This window comes from Saimiri boliviensis, chromosome 7 (genome assembly GCF_048565385.1).
Source record: "Saimiri boliviensis isolate mSaiBol1 chromosome 7, mSaiBol1.pri, whole genome shotgun sequence".
NCBI classification, from domain to species: domain Eukaryota; kingdom Metazoa; phylum Chordata; class Mammalia; order Primates; family Cebidae; genus Saimiri; species Saimiri boliviensis.
Genome location: NC_133455.1, coordinates 95,277,615 through 95,294,848, shown reverse-complemented (window position 1 = coordinate 95,294,848; position 17,234 = coordinate 95,277,615). Strand labels below are relative to the sequence as shown.

General features: G+C 35.1%; 1 protein-coding gene across 3 annotated transcripts in view; it reads left to right on the top strand.

The window, feature by feature from the left end:
- Positions 1–17,234, top strand: part of CPNE8 (copine 8) — a 244,308-nt gene that overhangs the window by 73,668 nt on the left and 153,406 nt on the right. For 2 of the 3 annotated variants that reach the window (XM_003926648.4, XM_074403057.1), the window contains one exon: positions 7,484–7,560. In XM_003926648.4, coding sequence (XP_003926697.1) covers positions 7,484–7,560 — 77 coding nt within the window. The other variant, XM_074403058.1, reaches the window with a different exon arrangement.

Here is a 17,234-nt window from a genome sequence, read left to right as displayed (position 1 = left end):
GAGATCGAGGTAGAGGGGTGGGGATTGAGATACCCATGGTAAGGCCAAGTTCATGTTAAACTTGAGACCCCCAGTAAGCATCCAAATGGAGATATTGATTAAGCAGTGTTTGAAGACTAAGATATAGATTTAGTAACCATCAGCCAATTAAGTTGGAATCCAGTTATCTAAAGAAAATGCAAATGGAAAATAGAATAGAATACAATCTTGAGGGAGGAAGTAGGTAGAATGATAATTTTAAAAGCCAGCTAGGACATGTCACTTCCCAGTATAAACCCCACAATGGCTTTCTTCCACACTTAGGATAGAAATTAGTCTTTATATAGCCCCTGGTTGCCTCCTGTCCTGCCATTTTCACCATTGTTCACCCTGCTTTCACCTGCTGTCTCTCTTGCTTTTCCTTTAGCACCCAAGTCCTTGTCTCAGGGACTTTGTTCTTGCCTTTTCTTCTATTTGTAATGCTTCTGGGAACCATTCACATGGTTCCCTCCCTCACATTATTCAGGTATCTACCTGACTGCCTTGTGTCAAAGAGCTCTTCCTGTTATGCTCTGATGCTTTTTCAATAAAAACTTTCTTTTTTTCCTGTTGCCTTCTTTCCGGTTCTTAATAGATGATGAGAGGCAGCTTTATACACATACACAAGCTAAAGTGTTTATGACTGTTACTATAAATGCCTGTCTTTCCTATTTGCATTTTCAGTAGGGTCTTATAGTATCTGCCTTAGACGTAGAGATAGGGAAAATGCCTGCAGCGGGTTTGAGTATAGTCACTTCAGCACTCGTTAAGTTATATTAGGTGGGATTGTTTGCCCGTAACACTGGCCGTTACTCAGGGGTTAGTATTTAATAATGATACTGTGTCATAGTATAATGTCATACTTAATATTACTTAATAATGCTATATTTCAGATATTTAATCATAATATTTAGTAAGTTTCCTAGTTATTTGGCATAGCAGCTGTGTCACCATGTTTACTAGCAGTGAGAATATTTACCTGTTTCCTGTTAACACATTACATGTTGAACTTTGTTATGGATGAGAACTAGCGTTCTGTCAAAAGTGATGTGCTGTCACAATGTAAATATTTTCCATAGATTTGTTATATTTGTGAATATAAAAATATCTCGAAAATCAACAGTTGTGCTAGTATAAAATAAATGCATACATTCAGGGATAGGGTATAATTTTAGAAATTGTATTTGAAATTTAAGTTTAGAACTTTATATTATCTCTTGGAGGCTGGATTTAGCATTTTGGTTTGTAGATGGATCTATCCATTAAAAAGACAAATCTTTGCTTTGGAAAAAAGTTGTACTATTATAATATTAAAATGTGAGAAGTTGTTTCAACTAAAATATTGAATTGAGGCTGAGTGGTGGCTCATGCCTATAAATTACTCAGCTGTTTGGGAAGCCAAGGCAGTTGGATCACCTGAGTTCAGGAGTTTGAGATCAGCCTGGCCAACATGGTGAAACCCTGTCTCTACTAAAAATACGAAAATGAACTGGGAGTGGTGACACACTCCTGTAATCCCAGCTACTTGGGAGGCATGAGAATCCCTTGAACCCAGGAGGTAGAGGCTGCAGTGAGCTGAGATTATGCTATTGCAGTCCAGCCTGAGCCACAAAGTGAGACCCTGTCTCAAAACAGAAAAAAACAATCCCAAAATATAATCAAATTGTTCCATGTTGAGTTTGCCTTAGCTCCAAACAGCATATAGATGTGCTAACAAGTAATAAAAAAGTAGGAGTAACTACTGGAGCAAAGAAGTGTCATGTTCATTTATTAAAAATGATTGCCATGTTTGTATATTGCACAAAACATAACTAAGTCATACCTAATTTTTATTGTAATGTGATTGTATGAATTAACTAAATACAAAAGAAATGAGAAATATCATCAGGAAGTACCAGCAATAAAATATTACCAGGTAATATCAACAGTACAGTTTTCACAGTTAATGTCAGTTTTTATTTTTCACCAATCTTTTACCACAACAGTTAAAATATTGCAAAAGCAAGAAATTTTGAAGCACTTAATTTTCTCTTAATTTGACTGCCATTGTATGAATGTGCTAAAAATCAGTTAAATGACCAAGAAATGGGTGGAAGCAAGAGACTGAAGCAAATCAGGTTCTTAGGAAGAAATCGAATGATTAACTCTTAAACAGTTGACTGCACCCAACTACTGTGCTGTATTAAAACTCAACTACCAGTAAACCTACCTCATGTCTTTTAATCTAAATTATTAATTAGGGAAACTGTATTTTCAGATGCTCCTTGATCACTTCATAAAACAGAAAAGTCATGTAAATAATATCTTTAGTAGACCATTAGGAGAAAGATGCCACACTATTGAATGTTTATGAAATGGTTTATGATGATGTGTTGATTACTTTATAGTAGTATAAAGATTAGAAATTTCACTTACAGTTAATGCCTCCTGGTTTACTATTTCGTAGTTTGTAAAATGTAATTCACATGTATATGTGTCTTATTTTATAATAGCTTTTATAATAAGCCTTTGTTTAAACAAACGTGTATTGACCATGACTGCAAATTAGTTTTGGAAAAGAAAGTAAATTATCTTATTTAGCTAATTATAATATCTTCAGTATTGGAATCCAGTAGCAAGTAACAAGTTTTGAATATATAGTAATACTCTCTTAAAGGAGTAGGAAGGATTAGGGAGACATAGATTATTAGATGTTTATCATTCTAAGTATCTGTTTTAAGAACTTTGCATATATTATCTGTGTATATTATCTTATTTAGTCTTCTGTACAGCCTGTAAGATTGGTATTATTCCTTGTGTCCATTTTATATATGAGGAAACAGACACAGAGACATTAGTAAATGGTTCAGTCCTGACATACATGCAGGCAGCATAGAACTGCAAACCAGATCTTTGGCTGCAAAGTAAATTTCCAATTTACGTATGTAGAATTGCCACAGCCAGTAGTACTAATGTAATTTTCATGAATACAGACTGGTAGCAAGCTACATTATAAAATAAAATGTAGATGGGAGGGATTGATCTGTAAACATTGGCACATAAGAAATAAAGTAATAATTCTGAAGGAACAAGATTATGGTCATGCATATAGTTCGACATTCCCCTGAATATTAGCATGAAAGTCAAGAGAAACATAAATGTATTTGTATACTAATCAGCTGAAACCTGATGGCACAGCAATGTTTCCTTGAATGTTGAGCCATATATGAGTAATAAATCTAGATTAGGTTGTTACAGGGATAATCCAAACACATTCCCTCTTATTATCTGGTTAGTTGTTTGAAAACTACCTATGCAATGTGAAGCTCATGTTATTGCTGTAATGCTTTGTATTGCTCTACTCTCTATTTTTCTGTCTCCCTCATTTCTAACTCAAGTCTTTCTTCTTTAATACCAGACATTGAATTTAGATTTTTTTTTTTTTTTTTTTTTTTTTTTTTGGAGGCAGAGTCTCACTCGATATCGCTATGCTGGAGTGCAGTGGCATGATCTCTGCTCAGTGCAACCTTCTCCTTCCAGGCTCAAGCGATTCTCCTGTCTCTGCCTCCCGAATAGCTGGGACTACAGGCATGCACCACCATACCCAGCTAATTTTTGTATTTTTAGTAGAGACAGGGTTTCACCATGTTGGCCAGGATGGTCTTGATCTCTTGACCTCATGATCTGCCTGACTAGGACTCCCTAAGTGCTGAAGTCCTGGGATTACAGGTGTGAGCTACGGTGCCTGACCGGATGTTTTTAAGTGTTAGAATGCATCCTGTGTACAAACAATACGGCTCATGTACATTTAAACACATTCCAAAACTAGGTTCCATTTAGATTGTAAAGTAATAATTCGCTCATTCAATAAATTTTCATTGATCTCATAGCCAGTTTGGCGAGAGGCCAATAGCTAAAATAATTCAATAAATTGAAGCATTTCTCAGCTACTAGACACTCTAAGCTAGATTTGGTTTATGTGTGGGTTAGAATTGTGGAAAGGTGCCTGGATTTATTACTGGAAATACTACTGTTACCTAGATTTAATGATGCGTCAACTAAAACACAATACCGGAATAAGAAGTGACAAAACAGTTCATATTATAGCTATATTTTATTTTCATCTTTATCAAACCGAAATATCTAGAAATGTCTACTAAAAGCACTGTATCTTTAGTATTGTGTAAAATACTTAGCAAATGTGAACCATTAAGATGGCTAAAGATGGATTTGGTAGAACTTTTCAACACAGCAAGTAATGGAAAAATATTATATGCTAATTTTTGCATTGTGACTAATATATGTGTTGTTTTGATAGGGAATACACAAACACACAGAATTGTAAAAACAACAACAACAGCAACAACAAACTACACAAATGCCATTAAATGTGGGGGCAAAACATACAGTACTTGTAGAGGCCTCCATTCAAGTAGTAATATGTGCATTATACTTTCCTGAATTTGGAGAGCAACAGGCAGAGGTCTTCTATAGCCTTATACTTCCCAGATTCACCTTTAAGGGAAAGGCCTGGCACGTAATCTGGCAATACTGCCCTGTATGGCCGTACGTCCAGCTTATGGCCGCAGGACTCTGTTTTCCTTCTCGGCTGATGTCTGTGCTTTTCACATTTGTCATTCTGCGCCTGTGTTGATTCTTCAGCAGTCCCAGCTGAGCTAATTGGCTGATGGCATTCCTCTGAGCTGGTGGAGCTGGGAAAGGAAATGACTTCTGACCTAGTTTTCTCCTTGGGCTTTTTCTGTAGAGTCCGGTAGTGTGTGTCATAGTGTTGTCAAGCCATATACACTTTCTTATGCTTCTTGTAGGTATGAAATAGCTCTCATTACCTAGCACTCAGGTGTTTTTAATTCAGGGGTTTATCAAACCAGTCTAGTGGAGTTCTGGCCACTCAGTTAGGACTGGGCAGAGCTGTTGACACCAGTGTGTGTGTGGCCTTTGATACAGACACACATCGATTCACATCATAACTTTTCGGTGCACATTTTGTTGATTTTGTTCCGCCAAGATGATGTTCATGTGTTCTTTTGTATTTGTTAGTATGTCTCCACGTTAGTATTATCCTGCTCAATATTTACGTTTTATTCTTTTGAGTAATTTTGGCACAGATGGCTTTTACTGAGACTTGCTATTCCATTGGCAAAGTCCATTTAATATGTAGCATTTGCAGGTGCCCATTAGCGTAACTATCCTTAGAAAAGAATTCTGGAATCCCCCTTGTATGTTGTTTTTGCTGCTGACTCAGAAGAGCAGTGATACATTTCAGATCTTCAGTATTTAGCTCTTTCTAGCTGTCATGAGACTTAAAGAAATTTAGGTTTATTAAAATTCCATAAACATTTGTAAAATCTGTTTTGACATTGATAAAGAAGGGCCATTATGAAAGATAATTTAAATATGTGAAAGCTTTATCTCAACTTCTCTTGATGCCTTTGAAAGCGAATTTAAAATGATTTGTAGTTTAATGAAGGTATATCCCTGCTGGCAATATCCAGATATCACATGTGCAGTTATTTTTTGCCTCATATGCAGATAGGGCTTTCACCAAATCTTGTGATTTTTCTGTGCAGTCCTGTTTGGGGCCTTAACACTTTGCCTCTTATTAACTACTGTCGGCTTCTGATTGATCTGGCTTTTGTTATTGTCCTCATTCCTCAACTCATTCTGCAAATAGACACTTGAGTAATCTTCTGAATGCACCACTCTAATGGTGTCCCTGAATTGGCGAAAGGCTTCTGGTTGCTTCTGATTACCCTAAGACAACTTTGGTGTCTGCCTGTGAGGACCCTCTCTAGGCTTGGCTCCTCCTCTCCATTTCTACCTTTTACTTGAGTCCTTTCTCTTTGCTCATTATTCTCTTGCCTGTCAGTCTGAACTGTTCTCTAAATCTAGAATGTCCAGTTCTCTTCTCTCCAAGCAAGATCTGATCTGATTTCTTACTGGCTCTCAAGAAAGTTAATTCTTTTGGGAAAATGTTCCCTGGGCTATCCGAGTCTACAGAGGTCTTTTCCTCCTCTTTTTAATTAATGTCCTTCTCCACCCCCACTTTTCCTCCTTAACACTGAAGAACATAGTTTTTACTTTTGTGGCTTGGTAAGCTTATATGTGATTGGGTGTCATTCCTTTCATTAGACTAGAAGCGGAGAGACAGCATGGCTTGACATAGTGGTTAAGTGAGTGGTAAGTCTTGGGTTTAGACTTGGGTCTACATTGTAGCTCTAAGCAAGTTACTTTCTCTGTGCCTTAATTCCCGTATCTGAGAAATGGGGCTGATAGTAATGCCTAAACATGAGTTGGCTTTTTTTCTTTAATTTGAGAACAGTCATTTCTCTCTAATACTACTAAGTACAATGCCTACTAGTACTGAACACATTTTGTTTGCCATTAATTCTCTCTCTGTCCATCCTTCTTAGGGATTTTCTTGGTCCAGTTCACTACACAACCAATTTAGAGAGATCGCTCACCTTGTTTAGAACAGGGCAATTCTTTGAATCATATACAGGCTAAACTAGAAGGCCCGTGTCTTTCCCTGGAACAACTTCACATTTTCTTGACATACATATCCAGATAGTGTCGGTGTCCTTATTTTATGGACATATGAAATTGCATTGTATTTATGGTAGTTAAGTTCTTATGTGACATAACAGTCTAGAATCAGAACATCGGAGTTTGTCCTGGCTCTGCTATTTATAGAAAATCAACCTTCTAGAGTTTTAGTTTCTTTTTTTTTTAAATTAAGTTAAATTAAATTTTAAAATTTTTGTGAGTACACAGGTGTATGTATTTATGAGGTACATGAGATGTTTTGACATAGGCATACAATGTGACATAAGCACTTAGTTTCTTTATATGTGAAATGCAGTGTTAATATCAGACCTCTCATTTTAAGTCTTATTCTGAGTCTTGAAAATAAGAATCATGTAGTTGTATGTTAATGAATGTCATAGTGTATTTTACTTAATGAATTTTTAGGCACATATTGTAAAATATGCTGGTATTAACTCATGTAATAACTAATTGAACCAGCAGAGCAATTCTGTGAGGGGATACTAATACATTATAGAGAAGATCAAACTACAGAGCTTAATTAATTAAGCTATGTGCTTTCTCATTTTGTCTCCTCAGCCAACAGTTCCAGTAATTTCAGAGGCATCTGAAGTTAAGCCAATTATGTATTTGAAACCTCCAACATTTTTCTATTTTTATTTTAGCTTAAAACAAAACAAAAAAAAATGCAATGCCTCTGAACTCAAAATAACAAAACTGTGATTAAAAGCACAAAATGCTGTGCAAACATATGAAAGTCACATGGTAAAATTAATGGATATTGAGCTAATTTTACCTATTATTGGAAGTTGGATATGTCAGTATTTCAGCAATGAAAACATTGCAGATGTGTAATATACAAAACATATACTGTGAAGATAGTTTGGAAACTTATGAGCTTTAATCTTTTTATCTATTTCAGGACTTTCTGGGACAAGTGTTTTGTACATTGGGAGAGATTGTTGGTTCACAGGGAAGTCGCCTGGAAAAACCAATAGTGTAAGTATTTTTTAATTCAGACAATGAAATGCCTACTCTTAACAGTTTTCCATTTTTTTCAGTTTGAAATTGGTGAATGCATGGTTGTGGACCAAAAGGGGTTTTAAAATCTTGTTTGAGTGTTTGTTTTTTCCAACAAATAGTTTTGACACATTTTTAAAGAAGAATTTCTTTGTCACCTGTCATAGGCTATGCTGAAAAATTTTCCCAAGATGAAATGAGAAAATTTAAACAAGGAAATTTGTTGTTTTCCTTTTGCTTGTAGTATTAATTGTTATATTTAGTACTTTTTGAAAGAGATTTTACTCTTTGGGGTTAGTAACTGTATATAGTAAACTACTGTTAATACCATGTATTTCATAAACATATTTTTGGTTATTGAAATTTTAATAATTTTTACCATGGAAGTGGCTGGTAGAGAAAGCTGTAAGTAGGTAAATATTGAGAGAGGGTAATGGCTAAGAATGATATCTTTCATCTTCACCTTCAATTACTAGGATCATGTTTAGATTTCAGGTAAATTGCATGAGTTGATTCTGTTTTGTTCAGTTCCAAATAAGGCACAGAGCAAATTTTAGAAATTTTTCATGGCTTTATTCTCCTTTTCTCTTTCTTTCCCCTTCTTAATCTTGATTATTTGGATTGACTTAACTGTATATGAAATTCAGAAGATCTAGAAAGAATAGCACATTTGCAGAGCTAACCACAATGTCCAAAGCTTTAGGGAATTTTGAAGTCTTTATCTTCAACAATCTTTTAAGAATCTCAAACTTAAAAAATAAATATGTTAATACTCCTTAAATCTGTTTATCTTGGACATAAAACAAATACTTGAAATGGCAAGGCATTGTTCTCACATTTTCCGTATAAAATTAAACTTTTATTTAGTGTGTTCAGTGCTACGCAATAAATTATTAGGCTAATAAGAATTCTGTAAATTATAATTTTTTGAAATTTAATTTGATTTTCTTAGAAAATTAGTACTGAATGTCAGTTTGAAAATTTTCATATATCAACTACCATTTTAAATTCCTTTAGTGTTTATTTTCACATGATTATAGGACTTGGAAGCTTATCACTAAAATATATTTATGCTCACTCTTGTCAGTATTAAGCAGTCTGTAAGGCAAATGCTAATGTTGTATTGAGTGCATGTAATTCTAATTGCATTTTCTAGTCCAGTGACTCATGCTTACAGTGATTCCGAGGATCACTAAATCTACCTTTTGTTTTTTGCCACAAAAAGTGTCAATAATATGTACAATACCACCTTAAAGATGCCTTTAACATTCTTCAAGAGAAATCAAATGCAATTAAAATACAGAATTTTTATTTCCAAACAACAGAATAGAGATTTTTATAAATTGGCACACTTTTTTAGTATGTATGTATGTATTTACTTGTTAGCTTTTGTTTTAGGTTCAGAGGTATTCGTGCAGGGTTGTTGTATAGATAAATTGTGCAGCTCAGGGATTTGGCATACAGATGATTTCATCACCCAGGTAATAATTATAGTACTTGATAGGCAGCTTTTCAGTCCTCACTTTCCTCCCTTTCTCCACCCTCAAGTAGGCTCCAGTGTCTGTTGTTTCATGACTACTCAAAGTTTATCTCTCACTTTTAAGTGACAACGTGGTATTTGGTTTTTTGTTCCTGTGTCAATTTGCCTAGGATAATGGCCTCTAGTTTCATTCCTTTTGCTACAAAAGATAAGATCTCAGACTTTTTTATGTCTGTCTAATATTCCATGTTGTATATTTACCACATTTTGTTATCCAGTCTGCCATTGGTGGGCATTTAGGTTGAGTCCATGTCTTTGCTATTGTGAATACTGCTGCAATCAATGTACACATGAATGTCTTTGTAGTAGAATGATTTATATTCCTTTTACTATGTACCCAGTAATGGGATTTTGGGGTCAAATGGTAATTCTGTTTTAAGTTCTTTGAGAAATCACCAAATTGCTTTATACAATGGCTGAACTAATTTACATTTCCACCAGCAGCGGCATATAAATGTTCCCTTTTCTCTGCAACCTCACCAGCATCTGTTACTTTTTGACTTATTAGTAATGACCACTCTGACTGTTCTGAGATGGTATCTGCTTATGGTTTTTCTTTGCATGTCTCTAATGATCAGTGATGTTGAACATTTTTTCCTATGCTTGTTGGCTATGTGGTATACATATTTTTAAATTAGTCATTTATTGGAAATTTTTATCTGTTTTTTTTTTCCAACATAAGGAAATCATAATTCTTATTTCAGAAAACTGTTAAATTATTAAGTTACAAAAAAATTTCCCAGTAGAAAATCCTATTGATATTCATTTTGGAACATGTTAAAAATTTGATACTATTATAACGTATTGATTGGGGTATGCGGTGAATAGAACATAGCACAAGATAATGGTCCTTGTTCACTGATTCAACCATTCCCACTAGGTGAGACCAACAAAAATATATTCATGCTAAGAGGTGAAGATACCTAGGATAGACTGATAGAATTTGCAGATGTTGGCCAGGCACGGTGGCTCACGCTGATCATCTCAGCACTTTGGGAGGCCAAGGCGGGTGGATCACTTGAGGTCTGGAGTTTGAGACCAGCCTAGCTAACAGTGAAACCCCATTTTTACTAAAAATAGAAAAATTAGCACAAGCCTGTAATCTCAGCTACTGGGAAGGCTGAGGCAGGAAAATCGCTTGAACCCAAGAGGCGGAGGTTGCAGTGAGCTGACATTGCACCACTGCGCTCCAGCCTGAGTGACAGAGCCAGACTCCATCTCCAAATAAAAGAATATGCAGATATTGGGAGAATTTGCTGGGGCTTGAGTCATAATCATTTATGTCAGCAGAAAGGATGAGATACCTTAGATTTTTCTTAGCTCTTGCTGAGGATGGAGTATAACGTCTATATATTTCACATAGTGTAATCAGAGAAAGCCTTCGAAACTTGTTCATCCATCATGGATCTATAGTAACCACATGTTGTGCTTCATCTAGAGTATTCTGAAATTTAGACAACTTTATTGAAGACCCTCAAGTTCTATCTTTCTTACTGAAAAAGGAACAATTCTTTTGATTTTCTAAGTTTATATAACTAAATTTTTATTCAGCCCTTCATCTCCTTGGACAGTCTTCTCAGGCAAATAAACATTAAGAAAATAGTTTAAAGGTAAGATTATTGTTTGAGCAGTGGAAGATTTTTGAATTATTCTAAGAAAGCTTAGCTAGACAAGTTGTAGTAGTAAATGGGTAGTGCAATGTAAAGCTTGAGTGTAGCAAAGAGATGGGATACAGAAGAAAAAAGCAAAGAAAGAAAACCTTAGGAATTGCAGAATGATGGCAGTTACATTCATTAAACATGAGTGAATTGGATTAGATACTTAGATAAGCAGAATAGAGGAAAGAGATGAGAGGGGGAAATGAAGTAGGAGAGATTAAAAATGGGAGAGTAAAAGTGAGTATGATTAGTTTGCTAATGGAAGGATATTTTGGTTTTATATATTAAGGCATCTAGTGACATGTGCGATCACTGGATCAGATGTACCAAGGCAGGTGAACAATGGATTGGAAAAACCATTTAGAAGTCACCCATCCTCTTGCATGAGAAAAGATTGGGTTTAATGAAAAACTCTAGCTGTGAGAGAGTCACGTGTCTTGCGGAAGAACGTGTGGATTGAAGATAAAGGTCCATTGGCTAAGTGTTAAGTTTAGGTACTTTAAGAGAAGATGCAGCTTCTATGCAAATAGCATTGTACCTCAAATGAAAAACAATCAAAACCATTCATACTTTTTGTTTGAAAAAGCATGGTTGGGTTGAGGAAGAGCAAAATGCTGTTTGCGTGGAAACTTTATCTGCCAGTGATGCCAAAGTAGCCCGACAGAGCAGCTGGTCCACTCCATGGACTCCTAAATTCTGCATTCATCCTGGCTGGCTCCTGCTCTTCCATGTACTTTAATTTTTTTCCCTGGATCAATATAATAAGCAAATAGTGGGAAGAAATGGGAACACAGTGGAAGATGGAATGGAAAAAAGGATGAAGCCAGGGAAGTTATTGGAGATGGTGCAGGGTCAGGAAGTGTTTTCTTCTCATGACAGGAAGCTTGGTGACAGACACAACTTCTAAGCCTCTATGTTTTCGTACAAATAAATAAAAGTAGTAAAATTTACTAATTCATGACCAAAATAATGGGGAAATTGACAATGGGGAAATAATAGTTATTTTAGGTGTAGCTCTTCCAACTAGTCTTCCAAGTTTCCACTACTTCCTGCTATCTTCCTGCCTGAACCTGCCCGGGCCATATATCTTTAACTGCCTGGTTGAAGATAACATTGTAGGACAGCCGCTAAACATGCTACTGTTTTTCATGGTCTGTTCCTCATGACTGGGGATACAAATAGAATTTGCACACTTCTGCTGCTACTGCCATTACTTTCTGCAATCATGTTGGTAAGGGGTTAGGATTTTCCCTATCTGGATGGGCATTGGCTTCTGAATTGCAGTGTAGGACACCTCCAGAGGCAGATATCCAGAGGCAGATAGTCCACTCTCAAGTAACACACAATTAATTTATCATGAATTAAAGTCTTTGTGTGTCCAAAATGTTATTTAAGTAGCATTAGCCAAGTACCTCTTATTTATTAATTTGTTTTAGGTTAGAGATTTATTTTCCAATGAGTTTCCCATTTATATTCTAAGTTATTTAGAATACTTCCTTGTTTTTTTCCTTTCCTTTAAATGGCCTAATTTAAATTATTTTCTGAAAAGATACTGAGAATAATTTCTCTAGCTGTTTAATTGTGATTGTGTTGTAATATCTCCTTAGAAGTAGCCTTTTTAAATTTATGATAACTATAAAAATGGGAGTTTTAAAGGAGACAAATAAGTATTTGAAATTATTTAATATTAATCAAACTTTTGACAACTAAGGATTATTACGAAGGTAAAATGATTTCTTGTATGTAGCCTCTTGCCTCATTAAGTAATGAGGACTTGAACTTAACCTCAGGCTTTTTTACTTTCTGTGTTTTGGTTATTGTTGTCATTTATAAAATTAGATTTTCTGATTTTACTAGAAAAAAAATTTAAATATTTTATATGCATAATGATGACATAATTTGAAATTGATGTTCAGTAGTTTTTAGTTTACTTTTTAATAGCAGCTCAAGATTTTTGCAATTTCAGTAGTCTGTTCTGTTGGATTTAAGCTTTGAGCAAACACGTTTCTTATCTGAATTCCATCCTACACTTTTGGTCTTTTCCTGGAACCCTCCTAAAATGAGTCTTGTGCTACTTAATTTGAGTGAAACATTTACCGTGCTTCCTATGACTCATCGGCTCCTCTCTTTAAATCATCCCATTATTATTTAGCATTATACCCACTCAGCAGTGTGTTTTCTCATGCTGTGAGATTGTATCCAATTTTCTGTGTGATGCTGTCAAAGAGTCGTATGTCTTCTATCTTTAGGGATCTCAGTGATGGATTCAGCAAAGCCTTCCAAAATGCAAGAATCAGCATCGGTTTAAGAAAGATTGTCATTCTCTCCTCCGGGAGGAAAATATTTATTGTGTTCCTCAAGTAATAGGCCTATTTGTTCCTGTTACTCTCAGCCAGACATGGCTGGTTCCATATAAAAGGATCAGGCAAAAAGGCAGGGACTGGTAATAATTAGAAACTAGATTCTTACTCCAGGGAGAAGCAGGATACAAAGTACAATGTCAAGAAGCAGTACCAGCGGTAATGATACCAGCAGCTGTTTTGACTAAAGGACACTTAAGAGAGCAAAGACTATGTTTTTTGTAGGCTGGCAATAGCACTTTGTGATCTTGGCAGTTGGTAATGGGTGGAGGATTAAGGGAAGATTCCTAGATGGATGAGTGAGTGTCCTAGCAGGTGAAGAGAACAGGGACGGGGACTTGGAGGCAAGTGCGAATTGAAAGACCAGGTTGTAATTGTCTAATGGATGTGGGGATCTCAAATATGACTTAGGGTTCAAGGACAGAGACAGGTGCTGAAGGGCAACAAGATAAAAGCAGGGAAAGGAACAAAGCAGAAAGGAAGCTTCAGAATAAGGAAGAAGATTAAAGTAGAAGAATAGCACTTAAGGGGTCTTGAAGCAGAGACTTAGAGGGTTGGTTTAAAGATTTGGCTCAAATGTGGACTTATCCTGACAGCTAGGTTTTGACTGTGAATGCACTTAGAGATCAAATGTCTGTGAGAAGAAAGAGCAGGAAGAGGAATAGGAGAATGTGTAGTCATAAAGGTGGGAAACACACCAACTTACCATAAAACTGGGCATGTTTTTACCATGCAGCCTTTTGCTTGTAAAAATGTAATCAACTTTGGGGGAAATTTTGAGGCTCAAAGTAATCTTTATTAATTACATTGATATTGTTATACTCTCTAATTTACTTTAGTCGAAAGAATATTGAGCTGGACCCAGAAGACGGTGTTTTTAGTCCCATCTCTGCTACTAACTTGCTATGCAATATTAGGCTGTTTTTGCATCTATACTACCTTTTTATGTCTGTGGGTCACATTTGTAATAGAATTTGGTGTAGAGATAAATGAATTGCCACTGTAATGGAGTTGATAGTACATGAGCTTTGGAAGCAGTCATACCTGGCTGTTACAATTGATTAGGTATGTAATTTGAGCAAAGAGCATTAAAGTTCAGAGGCCCAGCTTCCTCATCTAAAATATCTAAATAATATTCATTTTAAGAATATTATTGTAAGTAATATCAATACTTTATATAATTCATTTGTGATGGAGCATATTAGAATTTAATAAACACTCAAATGGTGACTATTACTAACGTTGTTTTTATTAAAAATAGCCAGTATCATTCCTTTCTTTCTTCATCTTTATTTTTCTTAGAGAAGTGTTTAGCTAGGAATTCAGTAAGTTTAATGAAAGGATCATGTTAAACCAAACTAGATTACATTTATGTAAAATGTTAAGTATTATCCAAATGTAAATATTAAGAACTATTTTATCTGTTTTCAGTACGTAACTGAACAGTCAAATAGGGGAACAGAGTTAGATTTGTACTTTTCTTTAGTTTGGGTTTTATAAGATAGTTTTGGAAATATCCTGAATTTCTCATGTACATATGTAATTGCAAAAAATAATCTAGAGTTCAATGTCAGTTAAGAATTAGTTATATTTTATTTGCAAAGACTACACAGATGTGTATACATGTTTGTAATCTTCATATTATTCAACACATGAAAAATAAAACCACTAATTGCCTTTCAGATAGATAGTAGATACTTCATCAGCCTAGAGTACAGCTTTTATCTGCGTCTGGGAAAGCCTATCTGAAAAATGGCATGTTCTTTTTAAAGGCCAAAGATAGAGGGAATTTTAGTACATTTACTTATCATACACAAGCTTCTCAATTTACATATAATCAAAGTTTAATGAATTTTGAGTTGAGCCACTTTCTTACATTCATTTTTGAATGTGAGCTCATTCTCTGGAATGATCTCCAGGGAGATAAACTGTTTACTCTAAATAGGCAGATTGTGGATTTCTGCAGATTCCCGTGATTCTCTGCTCTACTCAGAAATTCCAGTAGTGACAACTAAAGTCATATAGATGAAGAACTCTTCTAGATAGAAAGGATTGTAAAGGATGTGACCAGTCATGAAAGATATAGATAAAATGAATGAGTTTTTTTTTACAAAATAGCCTTTAATTTCATTGTCAGAGACAAGCCCCAGGACGATTGGTTGGTTGTTCTGACTTGGTGTGACATGTGTCCTGTTTTTATGAGACTTGTGTACAGGTAAGTCCTTTGGGCATCTAGTTTAAGAGAAAAACAAAAGGAAAAATTATTTTACTAATGGTAACTTTATAGAGCAAATAATTTACTGGCAGATTCTGGTAGATGGAGTCTAAGTATAATAGAGGTTTTAGGGGTTGTATTTAAAAAAAATAATTTATTCAACAAATCTTTACTAGAAATTGATTATGGATCAGAAACTGTTAGTTACTAAGCATACAATGATGGAAATGCCAAGTTGTTCCTGTCTTTATTAATTTTTAGAATTTACTCATTCAATGAATAATCACAGAAATAAGTATACTTACATATTGATACAGGCCCTTTGAACATTAGAATATTAGCTTAACGTACAATATGTAGGTCATTTTTAGTACTTAAATCTTATCATAAATGCAATGGGAAAATTTATGATTTTTGTTCAAAGAAGTTCATTGACTTCTGTTTAGAGAATGGTGGTATGTTGTTAACAGATAGTTGTTTAAGATGAGGAAAAATGGGCAGATGAAGAATATGTTCTGAAGGCTGATTTCACAAGGATTGATGAAAGGTTGATGGTCTAGATTGAAGCAGATTTCAAGGAACTTCAGATTTCTTGTATGACACAGTGGATGTAAGGAGGATGTATGCCGATAAAAGGAAGATCATCCATTTTTGAGGTTGCCACACAGATTGGTGAGCTTTAGTAGTAGATGGGCCATTCTGTTCATGTGTTTCAGGTGCTAGTATTCACCCAGAGTTTCAACGGCAAGATATTTTTGTTTATTTTTGCCTAACCTCATTGGGTTGGATTGAAAACCTGCTGGAAACATTATAACTGAAGGAAACAAATGATAAGATATCATCTATGTTATTTTGGAGTGTGAGTTCTAACAGTACCTACCACCTTTATTGATTCAGTAAACATTCTCAGTTATACCCAAATAAAGATAATACATAAATAAAACTAATTTTAATAGTTTTACTTCAGTGAAACTGAAAATATTCTTAGTTTTCTAAATCAAACTAATTTGTTCAGATGAGCTTTTTTTGTTTTTTGTTTTTTGTGTTTTTTTTTGAGACAGAATCTCACTCTGTCACCCAGGCTGGAGTGCAATCAAACAGTGTTAGCTCACTGCAACTTCTGCCTCCTGGATTCAAGTGATTCTCCTGCCTCAGCCTCCTGATTAGCTGGGATTACAGGCACATACCACCATAGGTATCTGGCTAATTTTTGTATTTTTAGTAGAGGTGGAGTGTCACCATGTTGGCTACGCTAGTCTCGAACTCATGACCCTGTGATCCACCCACGTTGGCCTCCCAAAGTGCTGGGATTACAGGTGTGAGCAACCACATTCACTCCATTCAAGCAAGTTTCTAAATGGTTGCTTTTTGTATAGGAAATGTTTAGAAGTTACATTGTGATAAAATCTTTCAGAGAAACTACACTTTCCTCTACTGTGAAATTTATTGTTCCTTTCTTATTTTTTACCTCTTGTGTGTGACATAATTTAATAATTCTAGGATTCAAAATGCAGGCTAAGAATATTAGTTCTGTAGTTGAGAAAACCAGTAGGTGAAGAAAGACCTTTATAGACCAACCTTGGAATGTAAGTATCATTCTTATCTTGGTCTGAGTTATAAGGCACTGGTAAAATGAGTGTTTGGAAGAAGCATTTGGGAATTATCTCTGCTCTTAAACTCACACTTAGTTGGATCTTAGTTATCAAAGCAAATGGAAGTTGTGAATTGTTATTTTAAATAATACTATTGGCTAACTTGATCACATTATAAGAAGTCAGTTATGACTAGCTATATGCAGAAAACTGGAACTGGACCTTTTTCTTACAACTTAAACAAAAATTAACTCAAGATAGATTAAAGACTTAAATGTAAAACCTAAA